The sequence below is a fragment of the Geotrypetes seraphini genome, chromosome 11 (assembly GCF_902459505.1).
Source record: "Geotrypetes seraphini chromosome 11, aGeoSer1.1, whole genome shotgun sequence".
In the NCBI taxonomy this organism is placed as follows: Eukaryota; Metazoa; Chordata; class Amphibia; order Gymnophiona; family Dermophiidae; genus Geotrypetes; species Geotrypetes seraphini.
In genome coordinates this window covers 68,505,925-68,526,063 of record NC_047094.1, presented here as the reverse complement: position 1 = coordinate 68,526,063, position 20,139 = coordinate 68,505,925, and the positions used below count along the sequence as shown (strand labels likewise).

At 47.5% G+C, this 20,139-nt stretch overlaps 1 protein-coding gene across 4 annotated transcripts in view; it reads left to right on the top strand.

The window, feature by feature from the left end:
* Positions 1-20,139, top strand: part of CIC (capicua transcriptional repressor) — a 245,949-nt gene that overhangs the window by 171,766 nt on the left and 54,044 nt on the right. For all 4 annotated transcript variants that reach the window (XM_033963466.1, XM_033963465.1, XM_033963463.1 and 1 more), the window contains exons 10-11: positions 10,024-10,121; positions 16,148-17,654. In XM_033963466.1, the coding sequence (XP_033819357.1) occupies positions 10,024-10,121; positions 16,148-17,654 (1,605 nt within the window). The remainder of the gene's footprint in view (positions 1-10,023; positions 10,122-16,147; positions 17,655-20,139) is intronic.

The window sequence follows — 20,139 nt, the reverse complement described above, 5'->3', positions numbered from 1 at the left end:
CTCATTCTCATCCTGGAGAATCAGCTCTGCACACTCTGGACTGTAAACGTGCTTTGGCTTTCTACTTGGATCGCACCAAACCACACAGAACTGCTCCTCAACTTTTCGTCTCCTTTGATCCAAACAAGTTGGGACGACCTGTATCAAAGCGCACCATCTCCAACTGGATGGCGGCTTGTATCTCTTTCTGCTATGCCCAGGCTGGATTACCCCTTCCCTGTAAGGTCACAGCCCATAAGGTCAGAGAAATGGCAGCCTCTGTAGCCTTCCTCAGATCGACACCGATTGAGGAGATTTGTAAGGCTGCCACTTGGTCCTCGGTTCATACATTCACCTCTCATTATTGTCTGGATACTTTCTCCAGAAGGGATGGACAGTTTGGCCAAACAGTGTTACAAAATTTATTCTCCTAAGTTGCCAACTCTCCCACCATCCCATTGAGGTTAGCTTGGAGGTCACCCACTAGTGAGAATACCTGCCTGCTTGTCCTGGGATAAAGCAATGTTACTTACCGTAACAGTTGTTATCCAGGGACAGCAGGCAGCTATTCTCACGTCCCACCCACCTCCCCTGGGTTGGCTTTTCTGCTAGCTACCTGAACTGAGGAGACACGCCCGGAGCATCGGGCGGGAAGGCACTGGCGCATGCGCGGTGCGGGCATCTCGAAACTTCTGAGTTTCTTCAAGCAAGACATGCTTGCAAGATGTCCGTATCGGGGCTCTGTCGGATGACATCACCCACTAGTGAGAATAGCTGCCTGCTGTCCCTGGATAACAACTGTTACGGTAAGTAACATTGCTTAACTGCTGTTCTAGAATTTTCACTTGACATCATCCTTAGACAAGCAGGCAGCATATTCTCACATGTGGGTGACATCATCCATGGAGCTAAGGTATGGACATTGAAAAGTGTAGAATCACTTTAAGGCTTAAACAAGCTTTAACAAGCTTTTAGACTGCCCGCACTGCGCATGCGTGAGTGCCTTCATGCTCGATGAAAGCTCGCAAGGTCGTCAGTTTTTTGTTTTCCACAAGTAAAGAAGATGTAGTTCTTTCTCTGACAAGTTGCCTTTCCATTTCTATTTTTTTATAAACCTTTTCAACTATTTCTAGTTGCTGTTCTTTCTTTTCTTTTCAAACATAAGTGATCTAGAAAAGTAAAAGTAAAATGAACTTTTGGACTTCCTTCAAACTTCGTTCAGCAAAGTTCAGCAGCCTTCGCACAATTTTCCATCATCGATGGTTTTCAGCCTTGTTTCAAATCTACCCTGGCTCACCCTCTCTGACTGTATCTAACTCCGGGCTACAGATTAGAAGAGAAGACCTACTATTGATTAATGTCAAAGCTTTTCTTCTTTTATGTCTTTATTTGAATAGGTCTGGGGTCGGACTTCCAGCGACTGGGACTTGCCAGAACTGATAGACATCAATAACTCCATCTACTTGCATCGGTGGCATATTAGCATCAATTCTGGTTGATTCATGCCTTTCTGTAACCGATGTTTCTACCATGTCAACGCAGATGTATCGCAGTGGAGAATGCCCTGCCAATTAAGTATCAAGTTCATTTGATGCATGGCTTCATGGGTGATACAGGTTGTCATTTCTAAAGTGCATTGCCTTTTCAGGCATTCACGCTTCATCGCCTGTGGCACCTTCAATACCGCTTGATGTTACATGGCATTGGGGCCTCCTCTTCATTAACAGCTGATGCCGGCTTGCCTGCTTAGCAGCTAGACTTCCCAGCCGCTGCAGGCCCTGGAGGGGTTATTTTGGCAGGAGCATTGCCATTTTTGCCTAGCAAACCCTCCATTTGCTCTGCCACCTAAGGTGACCTTCCCCCTGTCTTGGAAAAACAGGAGCAGGTTTCTGCTGGGTCCCCTGCACAGGCAGGGGGTGTCCCAAGGGACCCCTAGGGTTTTTTTCCCCTGATTTATTTTTTGCTTTTGGCATAGCTTATTTTGAGGCAGCCAGGGGTTTTGCGGTTGGCCCGGGGGTTTCGGGGAGGGGGGGGAGTTGTTCCCTCCATGCCATCTGCGGCTTTCCCCCATCTACTCCTTTTACGTCCCCTTCTCCTCCCTCATCCAAGCGCCCGCGTGTGGCCTGAGATGAAGACTTGTGGTTTGAGGAGCGTGTGGATCTGGATGAGGATCTGGACCCTTGGGGAGGCCTCCAGGATCCTCGCAAAGGGACATCCGCTGGTAGTGGGACCTCGACTTTTCTGGTTTCCGGTGAGGAGGCATCCGTAGTGCGCCTTTTTCAGAGAGACGAGCTCCCAGATTTGATTCAACAGGTCTCCTCGATATTATGCTTTGAGGAGATGCCACCTGAGACCCCACGTGTGGAGGACCTTCTTCGGGGGATCCGCCCTGCATCCCACTCTTTTCCTATGCATCAGGATATTCGGGATATTGTCCTGGCGCAGTGGAATACGCCAAAGGCGCCATTTCGGTTTTTGCGCTCCTTGGCTCATTTATAACCCATCCTGGAGGGGGGTAGGGCTTGAAGTCGCCAGATGTGGATGCGGTGGTCTCCGCTATTACAAAACGGCATTCTGTGCCCATAGAGGGGCCAACGGTGCTCAGATCCAGCTGATTCAGCTTGACTCGGGATGGGGGCAGGCAGGAGAAGTCGGGCTGAGAAGTGAGGCAAGGGAGAGAGGAGGAGACATGCGCTGAGGTAGAAGGGAAGGAGCAGGAGAGGAGGCAGGGGGTGAGGGGCTACGGCAAGAGGTAGCTCCGCCCACCCCCTTACGTCACCGAAGTGGACCCGGAGTTCCCCCTTAAAAGGGGAGGGGCAAACGGCGCTCAGCCATTCGGCGCGCGTCAAAGGCGAGCATTAAAGGCGCTCGCCTTAGCAAGAGCGCCTTTGTGAAGGGCCTTGAGAAGGGACGAGCCACCGCTAAAGAAGAGCAGAGGGAGACCACAGCAGACACAGAGGACATTCAACCAGGCGGACCAAGCAGGTACAGAGGCACACAACCAGGCAGACACAGGGGTCACAGAGGACACAGCAGGCTAAAGAAGAGCAGAGGGAGACCACAGCAGATGCAGAGGACATTCAATCAGGCGGACCAAGCAGGTACAGAGGCACACAACCAGGCAGACACAGGGGGCACAGAGGACACAGCAGGCACAAAGAACACACAATCAGGCGGACACTGAGGACATAACCCAGCAAACCCAGAAGACACAATAGACATCCACAGCAGACATCCACAGGAGATCGGCAATGGACAGTAATGGAAGCAGCAGACAGAAGCAGGATGTTGAGCTACCCAGTTTTCTGCACCATTTGCCATATGTATGACTACCTCCCTTCTGGGAGGCGGTCTTACATATGTGCTCGATGCGGAGAACTGGAAAGCCTGAAGAAGCAAGTCAGACTCCTGGAGAGCAGAATACTGGAACTAGAGGCACTTCAAACAGTAGAGGAAGAAGACGGAGATGCAGAGATCAACAAGACAGCAGACACCATCGAGGAAGAAGGCCGGGAGCTGGAGAACTTCATAGAAGAGGCATACAGGGAGGCCGTGGAAAAGCACCAGCTTCAGTGGAACTGCAGGGATATGCCTACAGAGATTGTGGACCAGCAGACAGACAGCCACCAGGAGGAAATAGCAACAAGATCTGGAAACAGCAGAGGGAACCCACAAGAAGACGAACGTCAGGATGAGAGGAAATGGATAGGAACAAAGGACACGGACCTACGGCTGGAGAGATGGACATACACCAGGGACACGGACCTGCGACTGGAGAATCAAGAGAAGATAGAGAGGATAGCAATCATCGTGGGGGACTCTATCATCAGACAAGTTGACAGCCACATAGTGGGAGGAAAACTGGATCAACTGGTGACCTGCCTACCCGGGGCCAAGATAGAAGACATAGTGAGCCGCGTTAGAAACATAGAAACATAGAAGATGACGGCAGAAAAGGGCTACAGCCCATCAAGTCTGCCCACTCTGCTTACCCACCCCCTGTCTATGCCCTAATGACCCAATTTCCTTATCTTGACCCTCGTAGGGACCCACATGGGTATCCCATTTATTCTTAAAGTCTGGCACGCTGTCTGCCTCGATCACCTGCACTGGAAGCTTGTTCCAATGATCAACCACTCTCTCTGTGAAGAAATACTTTCTGGTGTCGCCATGAAATTTTCCGCCCCTGAGTTTGAGCGGGTGCCCTCTTGTGGCCGAGGGTCCCTTGAGAAAGAAAATATCATCTTCCACTTCGACACGTCCCGTGAGGTACTTAAATGTTTCGATCATGTCTCCCCTCTTCCTACGTTCCTCAAGAGTGTAGAGCTGCAATTTGTTCAGTCTCTCTTCGTACGAGAGACCCTTGAGCCCCGAGATCATCCTGGTGGCCGTCCGTTGAACCGATTCAATTCTGCGCACATCTTTACTGTAATGTGGCCTCCAGAATTGCACACAGTACTCCAGATGAGGTCTCACCATGGCCCTGTACAACGGCATTATGACTTCAGGCTTTCGGCTGACGAAACTTCTATTGATACAACCCAATATCTGCCTTGCCTTAGATGAAGCCTTCTCCACTTGATTGGCAGTTTTCATGTCTGCACTGATGATTACTCCTAAATCTCGTTCTGCTGAAGTCCTAGTTAAAGTTTCTCCGTTCAAGAAGTACATCCTGCATGGATTTCCGCTTCCGAGGTGCATGACCTTACATTTCTTAGCATTGAAGCCTAGCTGCCAGGTTGAGGACCAACTTTCCAATGTAAGCAGGTCCTGCGCCATATAATTCTGTAAACTGCATTCACTTACTATATTACATAGTTTGGCATCATCGGCGAATAGTGTTATTTTACCTTGAAGCCCTTGAGTCAGATCCCCTATGAATATGTTGAAAAGGAGTGGACCCAGGACCGAGCCCTGCGGCACTCCACTGGTCACCTCCGATGTTTTAGAGAGGGTACCATTAACCACCACCCTCTGAAGTCTGCCACTCAGCCAATCATTGACCCATGCAGTTAGTGTCTCTCCTAACCCCATCGATTCCATCTTGCTTAGCAGCCTGCGATGTGGGACACTGTCAAAAGCTTTCCTGAAGTCCAGGTACACGACGTCCAAAGACTCTCCCAAGTCCAACTTTCTTGTTACCCAGTCAAAGAAGCTGATGAGATTGTATTGGCAGGACCTACCCTTGGTGAATCCATGCTGACTGGGATCCCGAAGATTCCCTTCATTCAAGATCGTGTCCAATTTGCTTTTAATTAGTGTTTCCATGAGTTTGCACACTATTGATGTGAGACTCACCGGTCTATAATTCGCAGCCTCTGCCCTGCAACCCTTTTTATGCAGAGGAACGACATTAGCTATTTTCCAGTCCAGGGGAACTTTCCCCTTACTTAGGGAGAGATTGAATAGCTCAGCCAACGGTTTCGCCAGGACATCGCTCAATTCTCTGAGCATTCTTGGGTGCAAATTGTCTGGTCCCATGGCTTTATTCACCTTGAGTCTTGCCAGTTCACTGTAAACTTCACCTGGTGTGAACTCAAAATTCTGAAACGGGTCTTCTGTGCTTTGTGTTGCCTTCAACTGGGGACCGTTGATAGGATTGTCGAAAGTGTGGAAGAAAAAGACATGGCAGTGGTGATCCATGTGGGGACGAACAACGTGAGCAACAGGAACTACAACAGAGAAGTACTGAAGGACCAGTTCCAGATGCTAGGAGGGAAGCTGAAGACCAGAACGCAGAGGATAGCATTTTTGGAGATCCTGCCGGTACTCACGGCAGATGAGAAGAAACAGATGGAGCTGCAGGCAGTCAACGCATGGGTTCGGCGCTGGTGTGAGGAAGGTTTCCACTTTGTGCACAACTGGACGACATTCTGGGGAAGAGTGAGCTATTCAGGAAGGACGGACTCCACCTCAGCAGAGACAGAACGAGGCTACTTGCAAGCAACATCAAGAGAGAAGTTGAGAAGTTTTTAAACTAGGAAGAAGGGGAAAGCCGACAGTCGACCGATAGAGAGAGTCGATGATTCGGGAACCGGTATGCCCGGAGGATACCGTGCAGGAAGATGGAGGGGAGGACTCACCAGATCGCAGTCAGGACAGACTGAAAGGGACACAAGAAGGGGATACTGTGCAGGAAGATGGAGGGGAAGACTCACCAGATCGCAGTCAGGACAGACTGAAAGGAACACAAGAGGGAAGGACACGCAAGAAGGGAACAGGCTTCAAACTCAAGTGTATGTACAAGAATGCAAGGAGCCTTAGAAATAAGATGGGTGAATTAGAAGTTGTGGCACAAAAGGACGATGTCGACATAGAAACATAGAGTATGACGGCAGAAAAGGGTCAACGGCCCAACAAATCTGCCCACTCGAATAACCCACCCCCCTAAGCACTTCCTCGCAGTGAACCCACATGTTTATCCCATTTATTCTTAAAATCGAGCACGTTGCTGGCCTCTACTACCTGGAGTGGAAGATTATTCCAATGATCAACCCCCTTTTGGTGAAGAAATACTTCCTAATGTCCCCATGAAATCTCCCACCCCTGATTTTTAGCAGATGCCCTCTTGTCGCCGTAGGTCCTGTAAGGAAAAAGATGTCTTCTTCCATCTCCATACCGCCAGTAACATATTTAAACGTTTCTATCATGTCTCCCCTCTCTCTGCGTTCCTCGAGAGAGTATAGCTGCAACCTACCTAGTCGTTCTTGATATGGGAGATCCTTGAGTCCCGAGACCATCCTAGTGGCCAATCTCTGAACCGACTCCATTCTCAACATATCCTTTCAATAATGTGGCCTCCAAAATTGAACACAGTATTCCAGATGTGGTCTCACCATTGACCTGTAAAGTGGCATTACCACTTCGGGCTTACGGCTGACAAAACTTCTCCGGATGCAACCCAGCATCTGTCTAGCCTTGGATGAAGCTTTCTCCACTTGATTGGCGGCCTTTATATCTTCACTAATGATTACTCCCAGGTCCCGTTCTGTAACAGTTCTAGTTAAGGTCTCACCATTCAGAGTGTAGGTTCTGCAAGGGTTTCCGCTACCAAGGTGCATAACTTTACACTTCTTGGCATTAAAGCTCAGCTGCCAAATAGTAGACCATTTCTCCAGTAAAAGTAGGTCCTGTGTCATATTGTCGGGTACGGTACCTCTGCCTACCACATTACATAATTTAGCAAATAATGTAATTTTACCCTGAAGTCCCTGAGGTAGATCCCGTATGAAGATATTAAATAGGATTGGACACAGGACCGAGCCCTGCGGTACTCCACTGAACACATCCGACTTTTCAGAGGGAGTGCCGTTTACCACCACCCTTTGAAGTCTGCCACTGAGCCAGTCTTTAACCCATGCAGTTAATGTTTCTCCAAGTCCTAGCGAGCTCATCTTGTTCAATAATCTACAGTGTGGGATACTATCAAAAGCCTTACTGAAGTCCAGATACACTACATCCAGGGACTTTCCCATATCCAGTTTTTTTGTTACCCAGTCAAAGAAGCTGATTAGATTGGATTGGCAGGACCTTCCCTTTGTAAATCCATGCTGATGGGGATCCCTCAGCCTCTCATCGTCCAGAACCATATCTAATTTGTGTTTAATCAACGTTTCCATAAGTTTACACACTATTGATGTAAGACTTACCGGCCTGTAATTAAATGCTGTAGGCGATTGCTTCCTGGAACAACTTGTCAAAGATAACACAAGAGGAAACGCAATTCTGGACTTAGTTCTAAATGGGCTGCGAGGATCGGCACAGAATGTAGAAGTAGAAGGGACGCTGGGAAACAGCGATCACAATATGATATGCTTCAACCTGGAAATAGGGGCAAAACGTCGGTCCAGAACGACGGCCACAGCCCTAAACTTCCGAAAAGGAAATTACGAAGGGATGAGAAGCATGGTGGGGAAGAAAATTAAGAAGAGGATAAATACTATATAGACGCTGAACAAGCTTGGTCTCTTTTTAAGGATACGGTCACTGAGGGGCAAAATCTATATATACCACGTATCAATAAGGGATTAAAGAGGAAAAAGAATAAAGAACCGGCATGGCTCACTGTAGAGGTAAAGGAAGTGATCAGAGACAAAAAATCTTCGATTAAGGAATGGAAAAGGTCAAAAACAAATGAAAACTGGAATAAGCACAAACAACTTCAACGCAGGTGCCATAAGACGGTAAAAGTGGCAAAAAGAGACTATGAGGAAAAAATAGCCAAGGAGGCGAAAAATTTCAAGCCGTTCTTTAGATATATTAAAGGGAAACGACCCATGAAGGAAGCGGTGGGACCATTGGATGACCAAGGAATAAAGGGATCACTAAAGGAGGACAAAGCAATCGCCGACAGACTGAACACATTTTATGCGTCTGTATTTACCAAAGAGGATATTCGCAGCATACCGGAACATATCAGGCTATATGCTGGAAGCAAAAACGGGAAACTGACAGGGTCTACGGTCAGCCTAAAAAAGGTATGCAGGCAGATCGACAGGCTTAAGAGCGATAAATCCCCGGGACCGGATGGCATCCACCCGAGGGTCATCAAGGAGCTGAAAGGGACCATAGCTGAACTGCTTCAACTAATAGCCAATCTGCCAATCAAAACAGGAAAGATTCCAGAGGACTGGAAGGTGGCGAATGTTACACTGATCTTCAAAAAAGGTTTGAGGGGAGACCCGAGAAACTACAGACCGGTGAGTCTGACCTCTGAAACAGGAAAGATGGTAGAGGCGCTGATAAAGGACTGCATCATTGATCACCTTAATGGACACGGTCTGATGAGGACCAGCCAGCACGATTTCAGTAAAGGCAGATCTTGTCTGACAAACTTGCTGCACTTTTTCGAGGGAGTAAACAAGCAGATAGACAAGGGCGATCCGGTTGACATTGTATATCTGGACTTTCAGAAGGCATTCGACAAGGTTCCGCATGAACGACTACTTCGTAAAATTGTGAGTTATGGAATCGAGGGAGAAATACTCACGTGGATCAAAAACTGGCTGGAGTACAGGAAACAGAGAGTGGGGGTAAATGGGCAATACTCGGACTGGAAGAGCGTCACCAGTGGGGTGCTGCAGGCCTTGGTGCTTGGACCCGTACTCTTCAACATCTTTATAAACGATCTGGACATAGGTACGACGAGCGAGGTGACTAAATTTGCAGACGACACAAAGTTATTCAGAGTAGTGAAGACGCAGGGGAATTGTGAAGATCTACAACGTGACATAATCAAGCTCGAGGAATGGGCATCGACATGGCAGATGAGGTACAACGTGGATAAGTGTAAAGTGATGCATGTTGGTATCAAAAATCTCAAGCACGAGTACAAGATGTCCGGGGTGGTACTTGGAGAGACCTCTCAGGAAAGAGACTTGTGAGTTATGATCGACAAGTCGATGAAGCCATCCACGCAATGTGCGTTGTCAGCAAAAAGGGCGAACAGAATGCTAGGAATTATAAAGAAGGGGATCATGAACAGATTGGAGAAGGTTATCATGCCGCTCTACTAGGCCATGGTGCGCCCTCACCTGGAGTACTGTGTCCAGCACTGGTCGTCGTACATGAAGAAGGACATGATGCTACTTGAAAGGATCCAGAGAAGGGCGACTAAAATGGTTAAGAGGCTGGAGGAGTTGCCATATAGTGATTTATTGCCTTTCAAAAATCTTGCAGCAAAGCTTTTTACAGCATAAAAGGCAAACTTTACAATTTCTAAACAAATAAAAGAGAGAAAATTAAAAATTATAATTAGACCTCATCCACAAGGGAAGGAATGAGATGGTTAATAATTTAGACTTCAAATAACTGGGCAAAGATGCTGCTTCTAGGAACTAGCTGTGAAGACAAGATTGTACAAATCTATCATGATAAAAATGTTGGATGAAAAAGTAAGTTTTTTAAGTCTGTCTTGAACTTAACAAATGACAATTCTGTCCTAAGAGAGTTAATAATAGAGAGGAGAGCCATATGCTTTCAGTGCTTAGATTCACCTGCATAGTGACACTCTTTCCATCTCTCCTCCTCTCTTGCTGCTGGTAGATGACAGCTTCAGCACTGGAGACATTGACCTGAAGTGCAAGGAACGGGTGACAGACAGTGATAGCGATGGCATGTCTGGGGATGATCTTGGGAGCAAGGTAAGGAGGTGGGAAGAGTCCCATGATGGCGGTGACTGATGCAATGTAGCATGACCTGGAAATCTAGACTTATTTCAAAATAGTTAGCATCCTGTGAAATATTGGAAATTCTCGCACAGTATAATTGGATAATTCTAAAAAGTTTTTTCTAAAAAAGTTCAAAATAGTGTACAACATATTCAGTATGCACTGTAATAAATAGCAATCTATTGTTGCAATAGCATTAAATATTTTCAAACATAAAACCCTGCACATAACATTTTTACTGTAGAACATATTTAATAATGTAGAAAGCAGTGAAAATCAGTTAAGTGGTGGAGGTGTCCTAGTAGTTAGAGTTGCTGCCTCAGAACCTAGATGGTTGTGATTTCAATCCCAGTCGGCTCCTTGTAATTCTGGGCAAGTCACTAAACCAACAGACATAAGAGAAGCTCATAAGAACATAAGAACATAAGAAGTTGCCTCCGCTGAGGCAGACCAGAGGTCCATCTCGCCCAGCGGTCCGCTCCCGCGGTGGCCCATCAGGCCCATTTCCTGAGCAATGGTCCCAGACTATCCCTATAACCTACCGCTACTCTTATCTGTACCCCTCAATTCCTTTATCCTCTAGGAACCTATCCAAACCTTCTTTGAAGCCTTGTAACGTGCTCCGGCCTATCACAGCCTCCGGAAGCGCGTTCCATGTGTCCACCACCCTCTGGGTGAAAAAGAACTTTCTGGCATTTGTTTTAAACCTGTCTCCTTTTAATTTTTCCGAGTGCCCCCTTGTACTTGTGGTTCCCCATAATCTGAAAAATCTGTCCCTGTCTACTTTTTCTATACCCTTCAGGATCTTGAAGGTTTCTATCATGTCTCCTCTAAGTCTCCGCTTTTCCAGGGAGAACAGCCCCAGCTTTTTCAGTCTGTCAGTATATGAGAGGTTTTCCATACCTCTTATCAGTTTAGTTGCTCTTCTCTGGACTCCCTCAAGTACCGCCATGTCCTTTTTGAGGTACGGCGACCAATACTGGACACAGTACTCCAGATGCGGTCGCACCATTGCACGATACAGTGGCAGGATGACCTCCTTTGTCCTGGTCGTGATACCCTTCTTAATGATACCCAACATCTTGTTTGCTTTTCTTGAGGCTGTGGCGCACTGTGCCGACGCCTTCAAAGACGTGTCCACCATCACTCCCAGGTCTCTTTCAAGGTTACTTACCCCTAGCAGTGATCCTCCCATTTTGTAGCTGAACATCGGGTTCTTTTTCCCTACATGCATGACCTTGCATTTCCCTACGTTAAAGTTCATTTGCCATTTTTTGGCCCATTCTTCTAGCGTCGTTAGGTCCCTTTGCAGATCTTCGCAGTCTTCCATGGTTTCAACCCTGCGGTAGAGTTTGGTGTCATCCGCAAATTTAATAACTTCGCAATTTGTTCCCGCCTCCAGGTCATTAATAAATATATTAAACAGGAGCGGTCCCAGCACCGACCCCTGCGGAACTCCGCTCGTGACCCCATGCCAGTCTGAGTAATGGCCCTTCACTCCAACCCTCTGTTTTCTGTCTGCCAGCCAGTTTTTGATCCATCGGTGGACCTCCCCTTGCACCCCGTGTCTCCACAGCTTTTTAAGCAGTCTTTCGTGCGGTACCTTGTCAAAGGCTTTTTGAAAGTCAAGGTAAATGATGTCAATGGATTCCCCTTTATCCACCTGTCTGTTTACCCCCTCAAAGAAGTACAATAAGTTTGTGAGGCATGACCTACCCTTGCAGAAGCCGTGCTGGCTCGACTTTAGCTGTCCATTGTTTTCTATGTGTTCACAGATACTGTCCTTAATCAATGCTTCCATCATTTTTCCCGGGACCGAGGTCAAGCTCACCGGCCTGTAGTTCCCCGGGTCCCCCCTTGAACCCTTCTTGAAGATGGGTGTGACATTTGCAATTTTCCAATCCTCCGGGATCTCTCCAGTTTTTAAGGATAGGTTACATATTTGGCGAAGTGGCTCTGCTATTACGTTCCTTAGTTCCTTGAGTACCCTTGGGTGAATGCTGTCCGGACCTGGCGATTTGTCGCTCTTTAGTCTGTCTATCTGCCTGAGGACATCCTCTTGGCTTACCTCTAGTTGGACCAGCTTTTCATCCCGATCCCCATTTACGATGTCCTCCGGTTCCGGAATATTGGATGTGTCCTCCCTCGTGAAGACTGACGTGAGGAACTTATTTAACCTGTCTGCTATCTCTTTTTCCTCCTTTACCACTCCTTTTTTGTCTCCATCATCCAATGGCCCCACTTCTTCCCTTGCCGATTGCTTCCCCTTCACATATCTGAAGAACGATTTGAAGTTTCTTGCTTCCCCCGCCAGTCTCTCCTCATATTCTCTTTTAGCTTTTCTAACCACACGGTGACACTCCCTTTGGTGTTCTTTGTGCTCCTTTTGGTTGTCCTTTGTTTGGTCCTTTTTCCATTTTTTGAACGATGCTTTCTTGTCACTTATCGCCTTTTTCACCGCAGTTGTTATCCACGCTGGGTTTTTTGTTTGGTTTTTTTTGCACCCCTTCCTGAATCTGGGGATGTACAGGTTCTGTGCCTCTTGCACCGTGCCCTTGAGTAGGGACCAGGCTTTTTCTACAGACTCCATCTTCCTTGCGTTACCGTTGAGTTTCTTTCCCACCAATTTCCTCATGCCATCATAATTCCCTTTTTTGAAGTTGAGTGCTGTCGCTGTGGATCTTTTCACCTTTGATGGTCCAATTTCCAGCTTGCACTGGATCATGTTGTGATCGCTGTTTCCTAGGGGTTCTAGCACCGCCACCTCCTTTGCAGGTCCCCCTAGCCCATTGAGGATTAGATCGAGAGTTGCATCCCCCCGTGTTGGTTCCGTGACCAGCTGTTCCATGAAACAGTCCCTCGTGGTTTCCAGGAATTTGGTCTCCCTTGTTAAGTTTGAGTGTCCAATACTCCAGTCTATCCCAGGGTAGTTGAAGTCTCCCATCACCATCACGCTTCCGCTTTTGCATATCTGTCTCAGCTCAGCCTCCAGGTCCTGGTCGAGTGCTTCCGGTTGTCCAGGTGGGCGATAGTACAGGCCCAATTTTATGTCTGCTCCAGCTCCTCCAGGTAGCTTAATCCATAGTGATTCCAAGTCGTCCGCCCTTACTGTTGTTTCTATCCTGGTTGAAGGTATGGAGTCCTTTATATAAAGCGCTATTCCTCTACCCTTCTTGTGTGTCCTGTCCCTCCTGTAGAGTTTGTACCCTGGTATAGCCACATCCCATTTGTTGTCGTCAGTCCACCACATTTCTGTGACTCCTATTATGTCCAGGTCCTTTGTACTGGCTATGACTTCTAATTCTCCCATTTTGGCTCTTAGGCTCCTAGCATTAGTGTATAGGCAATTTAAGTCCTGGTTGTTTGCCTTTTCCGCTGGTTTTCCTCGTGGTTTGGCGCCCCTGCCAACCTCCTCATGGGTTGCCAGCCCCCGAGCTTTGTTGTGTTCATCCCCATCCTGCGGTGTGTCTATGTTGTCCTCAGCCTGCTCCCCCATGTTTGGATGACCCTCTGGCTCCTGTTGCTCTCTCTTAGTTCTGCTTGCTAGGTTCGTTTGTGCATTGGCTCCCTGCATTGCGTCCTTGTGTCCTTTTCCCAAAAGTTCCCTCTCAGTCCCGAGCCCTCTTTTACAAATTTCTGGTTCAGTATCCTTGTTTGATACTTTGGTCCGATGTGTCGAGGTCAGGTCGACTGTTGGCTTTCCCCTTCTCCTCAGTTTAAAGCCAAGTCTATGCTGCTCTGGACGTTACGTGCCAGCAACCTCGTCCCAGCCGTGCTCAGGTGCAGTCCGTCCCTCCTGTAGAGCTTGTTCTTCCCCCAAAAAGTTGTCCAGTTCCGTACAAAGTGGAAACCCTCCTCTTCGCACCATCTCCTCAGCCAACCGTTTACTGCTTGCAGCTCGGTCTGTCTCTTAGCATCTGCTCACACCTGAACTTTGTATCTCCACCGGCTAGAGGATGTAAATTCAAAAGTCATCATCAACATCTTCTCTCATATCAAGCAGCATTATGGGGTAAAGACCTGGAACAATTACTTATGCTTGCTAATACTTATGGGGAATTCAGGAACCTAAAAACATATCTGTTCCTGAAGTACTTAGGCAGTTGATTTGTACAATCTTTCCCACAATAACTGATCTCTAGAGCCGCTATTCACTAGTTTTAACCTGGCAGTTCTACTCAATTTGTAGCATTTTTAATCATTGTAAACTGCATAGAACTTCACGGTCCTGCGGTATATAAACTGTTTATTATTATTATTATAAATATTCCATTGCCCCAGGTACCACAGTTAGATCGTGAGCCTGCCGGGACAGATAAGGAATATACTTAAGAGTACCTGATTACTATGCAATAAATTGTAAACAGCTCTGGGTAAATTTCTTCATGAAATAACAGTTAATAATAAATAAGGGCTCTGTATACAAAGCGGGCCGGCGTTCAAGGTAAATGCTCCGACACTTGTGGAATTCTATGAGCATTGGAGCATTTACCCTGCCTGCCCATGGTAGAAACCTCTACTGCGGCTTTGTAAAAGCCAGGGTAAATTAAAATGAAATCCTAAATCAGTCGTTATATTGATATTTATACATCTGTTTCTGTTGGGGGTTGATTCTGACTGATAATAGTGTCAAATACTAAGGCTTGGATTCTCTAAACAGCACTGATTTTTTTTTAGGCGCCAGTAGGCACCCAAGCTCAAGAAAAAATGCCATTTAAACAACATTTTAAACTGATTTTCAAGGTGCCTACCAACACCTTGAAAATCAGTGTTGGAATTGTGCCTCCATAGGCACTTTACGACACTTATTGCCACTGTAAGCGTGGCTAATGTTGGAAATGGTGTTAGGTGCCATAAAGCACCTCTGAGGCGTGATTCACATCAAAGGTAGGCACCAGAAATGTAGGCCTGGAAAACCCTGGCCCTACATTTCTGGCGCCTATTTTTGCTGGAGGCGCGATTCTTTAAATAGCACCGTTGCACGATTGACACGTGATCGGCAGCCGTTTTTAAGACGGCTGACGACAAAGGCATTGGTTAGGGAATCCGGGCCTATCTAAAATCACAATTACAAACATCAAATCAGCAATTAAAAGCCTGCTTAAACAATTGTGTCTTATCATTGTGTATAAACCTCAAATATTTTAGCTAAAAGCATATTGTCTTAGGGCCCCTTTTACAAAGCCATGATAGTGATACTGCCACAGTAAATGCACCAAAGCTCATAGGAATTGGCTTTGTAAAAGGGCCCTTTCCCCTAATAAATTGCCTTTTGTATGAGGAACTGTCCCTGGTGCCTACTGGTTCTGCTTCAGTTGTTAAGAGAATATGAAGCAAAGCTTCCCGTGACCTTAATCAGTAGCATGGTTCATAAATATGTAGTTGATCAGCAACGTGTTTGTGTCCCAATGCATGCATTACTTTAGAAATCATCACCAAATTCTTAAATTGGATGCACATCCTGGTTAATATCTAATGGTGCTTTGGGTTTTTTTTTTGTTTTTGTTTTTAATTCTTTATTGATTTTCCAAACTTCAATAGTGCAATACATAAAAATGTAACATATAATAATAATACAATAAGAGCACATTCAATTTACAAGTAATCATAGCCAACCATTTTCTCCCACCCACCCACTCTATGATTATTCAATAAAACACAAAAAACATAGGTTATTGCCAAAACCTTACCCTATTCTAATCAATAATACCCTCCCATCCTTCTACCCACCCCAAGTGCAATTACTCAAAGAACAAAATTAAAACAGAAATAATCCCCCCCTTCCCTGAATGTGTATGAAAACAATCAAAAACAGACTCCTACTCAAAGTTCTACTATAGTGAAGAAATGTAAGATGTCAACGGGCCCCATACCCCACTTTGTTAATATGATAGAAACATGATCTCTAAAATTAAAATCTGCAACTACCCTAGCTGTACTGTTTGATTTGCTGTAGCAGCAGGAAATGGTTTAATAGGCGTTTTTTTCCTCCTGTACAGAGCCACAACCAGAAGCTATTCTCCCCCACCCTCCGATCCTCTTCTCACCCTGGGAGCTATGCCGTCTGCCGCACATCTGGTGAAACGATGCCTGACAAGCTCCTGCCACCGAGAACAGAGAGTAGCAGGCCTTTGGAGGTGGCTATGGCACAGGGTAGTCCCCTCATCCAGAGCACAGAACAACCACAAACATCTGTAAGATCCTGCAGCACTTTCCAGCTGACTCCAAGTAGTTTCAAGCCCGGTGACTCACGTCAGCCTGTCCGACTACAAAACCCCACCCCTAAAAACTCCAGTGTGCGCTTTACTGTGGCAGATCCTAGCATGGCTTACAAGAAGAAGAGACCTGAAAGCTCAGGACAGAAGCCAGTAGTACCTCTCAAGCCGGAGGACAGTGGGGGTGGAAGCACCACATTGCATTTCAGCGGACAGTCTGTTATTGCTTCCAGTTTACCGCAGGCATTGGTTTCGCCTAGCATCCATGGAGCTAGCAACAGCTCTTACCTGTCTCCTTCGAGTGGTGCTCCTCATTGGCAGCTGGTGACTGCAGATGGTGTTGTGAATGTACCAGGAACCACCAGTTGCCCGCAGGCTCCCTCAGTAGGAAGCGTACTGGTTACTAGTCAAGGATCCTTGGGAGAAGTGGCTGCACTGAAAACAGCATCAACCATGGTGACTAATGTGGTGAAATCTGTCAGCAGCACACCCATCCCAATTGCTAGCAAGCCCTTCCCTGCCTGTACTTCTATGCCACGCTCCCAAAGCAGTGGAGAATCGGGCCTCCTTGGACCGCTGGAGGTACAGCAGCAGTTTGCAATGTTGGGCCGGATGCCTGGGTGTTCCAGCAGAACAGACATATCCATGGCTGGCAGCACAGTAACCTCTGGGGCCATGCCAGTTGGACGGATCTCAGGCTCTCCCCTACCTTCTGTGGGAATTGGGGTAGTGTATGCTCCAGGAACAGACAAGAAGCACCTGCAGGCTCTGGGACCTCAAGCTGCCACTGCTGCCTCCCCTCACTTGAAACCCCAGGCAGCCCCTGGGAATATGGTGACAAATCTGCTGGTAGGAACTTCAAATTATGGGCAACCAACATCTAGTGGGGGAGGTGTTCCTGTGTCTGGCACCATTCAGTCTCCTGTCACTGTCATACCTTCTGGGACCCTTGCCCAGCAGTCCCCATTGCAGTTCATTACTCAGAATGCAACAGGAAGCCAAAATGGGCCCTTGCCCCTCAGCATTCTACAACCACAGCAGCTTCTTTCTACCCCTCCCACTAAGCCTGGTGGCATTACTCAAGTTCAGTATATTTTGCCCACCCTTCCTCAGCATTTGCAAGTAGCTGGGAGCAAGGTACCTGGAGCCTCTGCCACTGCCAGTATCCACTTCACCCTTCCTCCTGCAAATGGGAAGGTCATCGCTACAGCAGCACCTCAGGCCATTCCCATTATACAGCCATCTCCTGCAGGCAGCCCCAGCCTCACTGTTGTCTCAAGTGTCACCAAAGGTAGGTCTGTGGAGAATTTCTGGACTGGTACCATATTGTTTTAAATGGCTTTTTTTCTAGAGTTTAGGGTGGGCTATTAACGAGGGCATTTCTCTTCTCCATCTTTCATCCCCTTCACCCCTCACCTCCTGTGATGATCAGATCTCTCTTCTTACCTCTTCTCCTGGCTGAAACTGACAACAAGGTTATAGCTCTGTGCTGCTGTGGGGCCTTGAGCACACAGAGATGTTTAAGGCCCTGCAGCAGCCCAGCACCATAACCTTGGTGTCTGGTCATTGTGGGAAGGGACTAGAGAATGACACGGGGAAAAAATCTGTCCCCGTCACTGCACCGTCCCCGGCCCACTATCCTCTGCACCGCCCCGTCACCGCCGTTCCCTTCACCGCCCCGTCACCACCATCCCTTTCACCGCCCCGTCACCGCCACTGCCATCCCATTCACCGCCCCGTCACCGTCCCCGCAGCATCCATATAAGCCTCAGTACTGCGAAACACCATGAAGACAGAAGAGAATCCTGCCACCACTACTACTACTACTGCACTGAGAATCTGTTTCAGTGCCTCTGCCCTGTAGTAAAAACAGAACATAAAATAAATCAATTGACTTGTCCTCCCTTGCAATGACGTGTCCCCCATGTTCACCTATAGCTCGAATCAGGTCAATTGTGCACACTAAAAATGCAGGTGGATCTGGAACGTGAGCACAGGCAGCAGTGATACAAAAACAGCAGACACCCGACCGATTGCAGTGTTCTGCCATCTCCCTCCCTCCATCTCACCTTAGATGTAGAGTATGCCGGCTTTCTTTTTCGCCCAGCCACACATGCGGGTGCTCATTTGTTCAATATTCTCCTCTGATGCAACCGGAAACAGGAAGTTGTAAGAGAGGAGAAGATTGATCAACTCGAGCAGCCGCGCAAGCGCGGCTTTTTAAATGCGTGCGGCTGGGCGAAAAAGAAATCCGGCATACTGTACATCAGTGTTTTTCAACCTTTTTACACTGGCAGAAATAAAAGAATTCTTTTGTGGACCGGCAAACTACTAGGACTAAAATTTGAAAACCCTGTTACCGCCCCATCTCCGCAAGCTCGGTCACCTCAGTAACTATAGAAAAATAGACAAATATAGTGCAAAATATAGACAGCAGATATAACTTCTCAAAACTGACACATTTTGATCACTAAATTGAAAATAAAATCATTTTTCCTATCTTTGCAGTCTGGTGATTGATTTCATGAGTCTCTGGTTGCGTTTCCTTCTGTCTGTGTATCCTTTCTTTCATTTCTTTCTTTCTGCACTCAGGCCCAAGAATTGTCCCTTTCTATTCCCTCCCTCTTTCCTTCCTATGTCCTTAGTGCCCCCGGTGCCTCCTTCCCAAGTCTTTAGTGCCCCCAGTGCCTCCTTCCCATGTCTTTAGTGCCTCTTCCTGTCTTTAGTGCCCCTGTGCCTCCTTCCCATGTCCTTAGTGCCCCTTCCTGTCTTTAGTGCCCCCAGTGCCTCCTCCCCATGTCTTTAGTGCCCCCAGTGCCTCCTTCCCATGTACTTAGTGCCCCTTCCTGTCTTTAGTGCCCCCAGTGCCTCCTCCCCATGTCTTTAGTGCCCCAGTGCCTCCTTCCCATGTCCTTAGTGCCCCTTCCTTTCTTTAGTGCCCCTAGTGCCTCCTTCCTATGTCCCTCTCACTGCCTTCTACACTTTGTCCCACCCCCACCCCCGAATCCTGCCTGCCTACCTTTCTCCCTCCCTAGACAAAGCCAGCCTGCTGCCTCCCTGCCACTCAAAAAAAAAAAAAAAAGCCTCCTTTCTTTTCCCCTGCTCTTACCGCCATGCTCATGCTGCAGCTACTAAAGCCGACAGGAAGTCTTTCCGACTCAATTCTGAAGTCGGAGAGGACGTTCTGGGCCAGCCAGGCAGCGATTGGCTGGCCCAGAACATCCTCTCCGACGTCAGAATTGATGTCGGAAAGACTTCCTGTCGGCTTTAGTAACTGCAGCATGAGCATGGCGGTAAGAGCAGGGAAAAAGGAAGGAGGCTTTTTTTTTGCGCGGACCGGCAGAAATTCAACCGGCGGTAAGGAGGAGGGAGATGGCGGGGACCGCGCGATCCTTGATTGCCTCACTGTGGGGACAAGTCCATTCACCGCTCCACGGGGCGGTGAATGGCCTTGTCCCCGTCCCGCAGAGGCCACTATTTTTTCTTCCCCGTTTCGGCGGGCTACCCGCGGCTAAGCGCAGCTAGCCGCGAGTAACCCGCCACCGTGTCATTCTCTAGAAGGGAATAAAGAATAGCAATGCCGATTACTGTGGGGAGGAGCGATGGAGCTATATTTTAAGGTGAACAGTTATTAGGAGAGTAGTCTTAAAGCAGTGTTCTTCAACCTTTTTACATCCGTGGACCGGCAGAAATAAAAGAATTATTTTGTGGACCGGCAAACTACTAGGACTAAAATTAAAAAACCCCGTTTACGCCCCATCTCCGCGAGCTCGGTC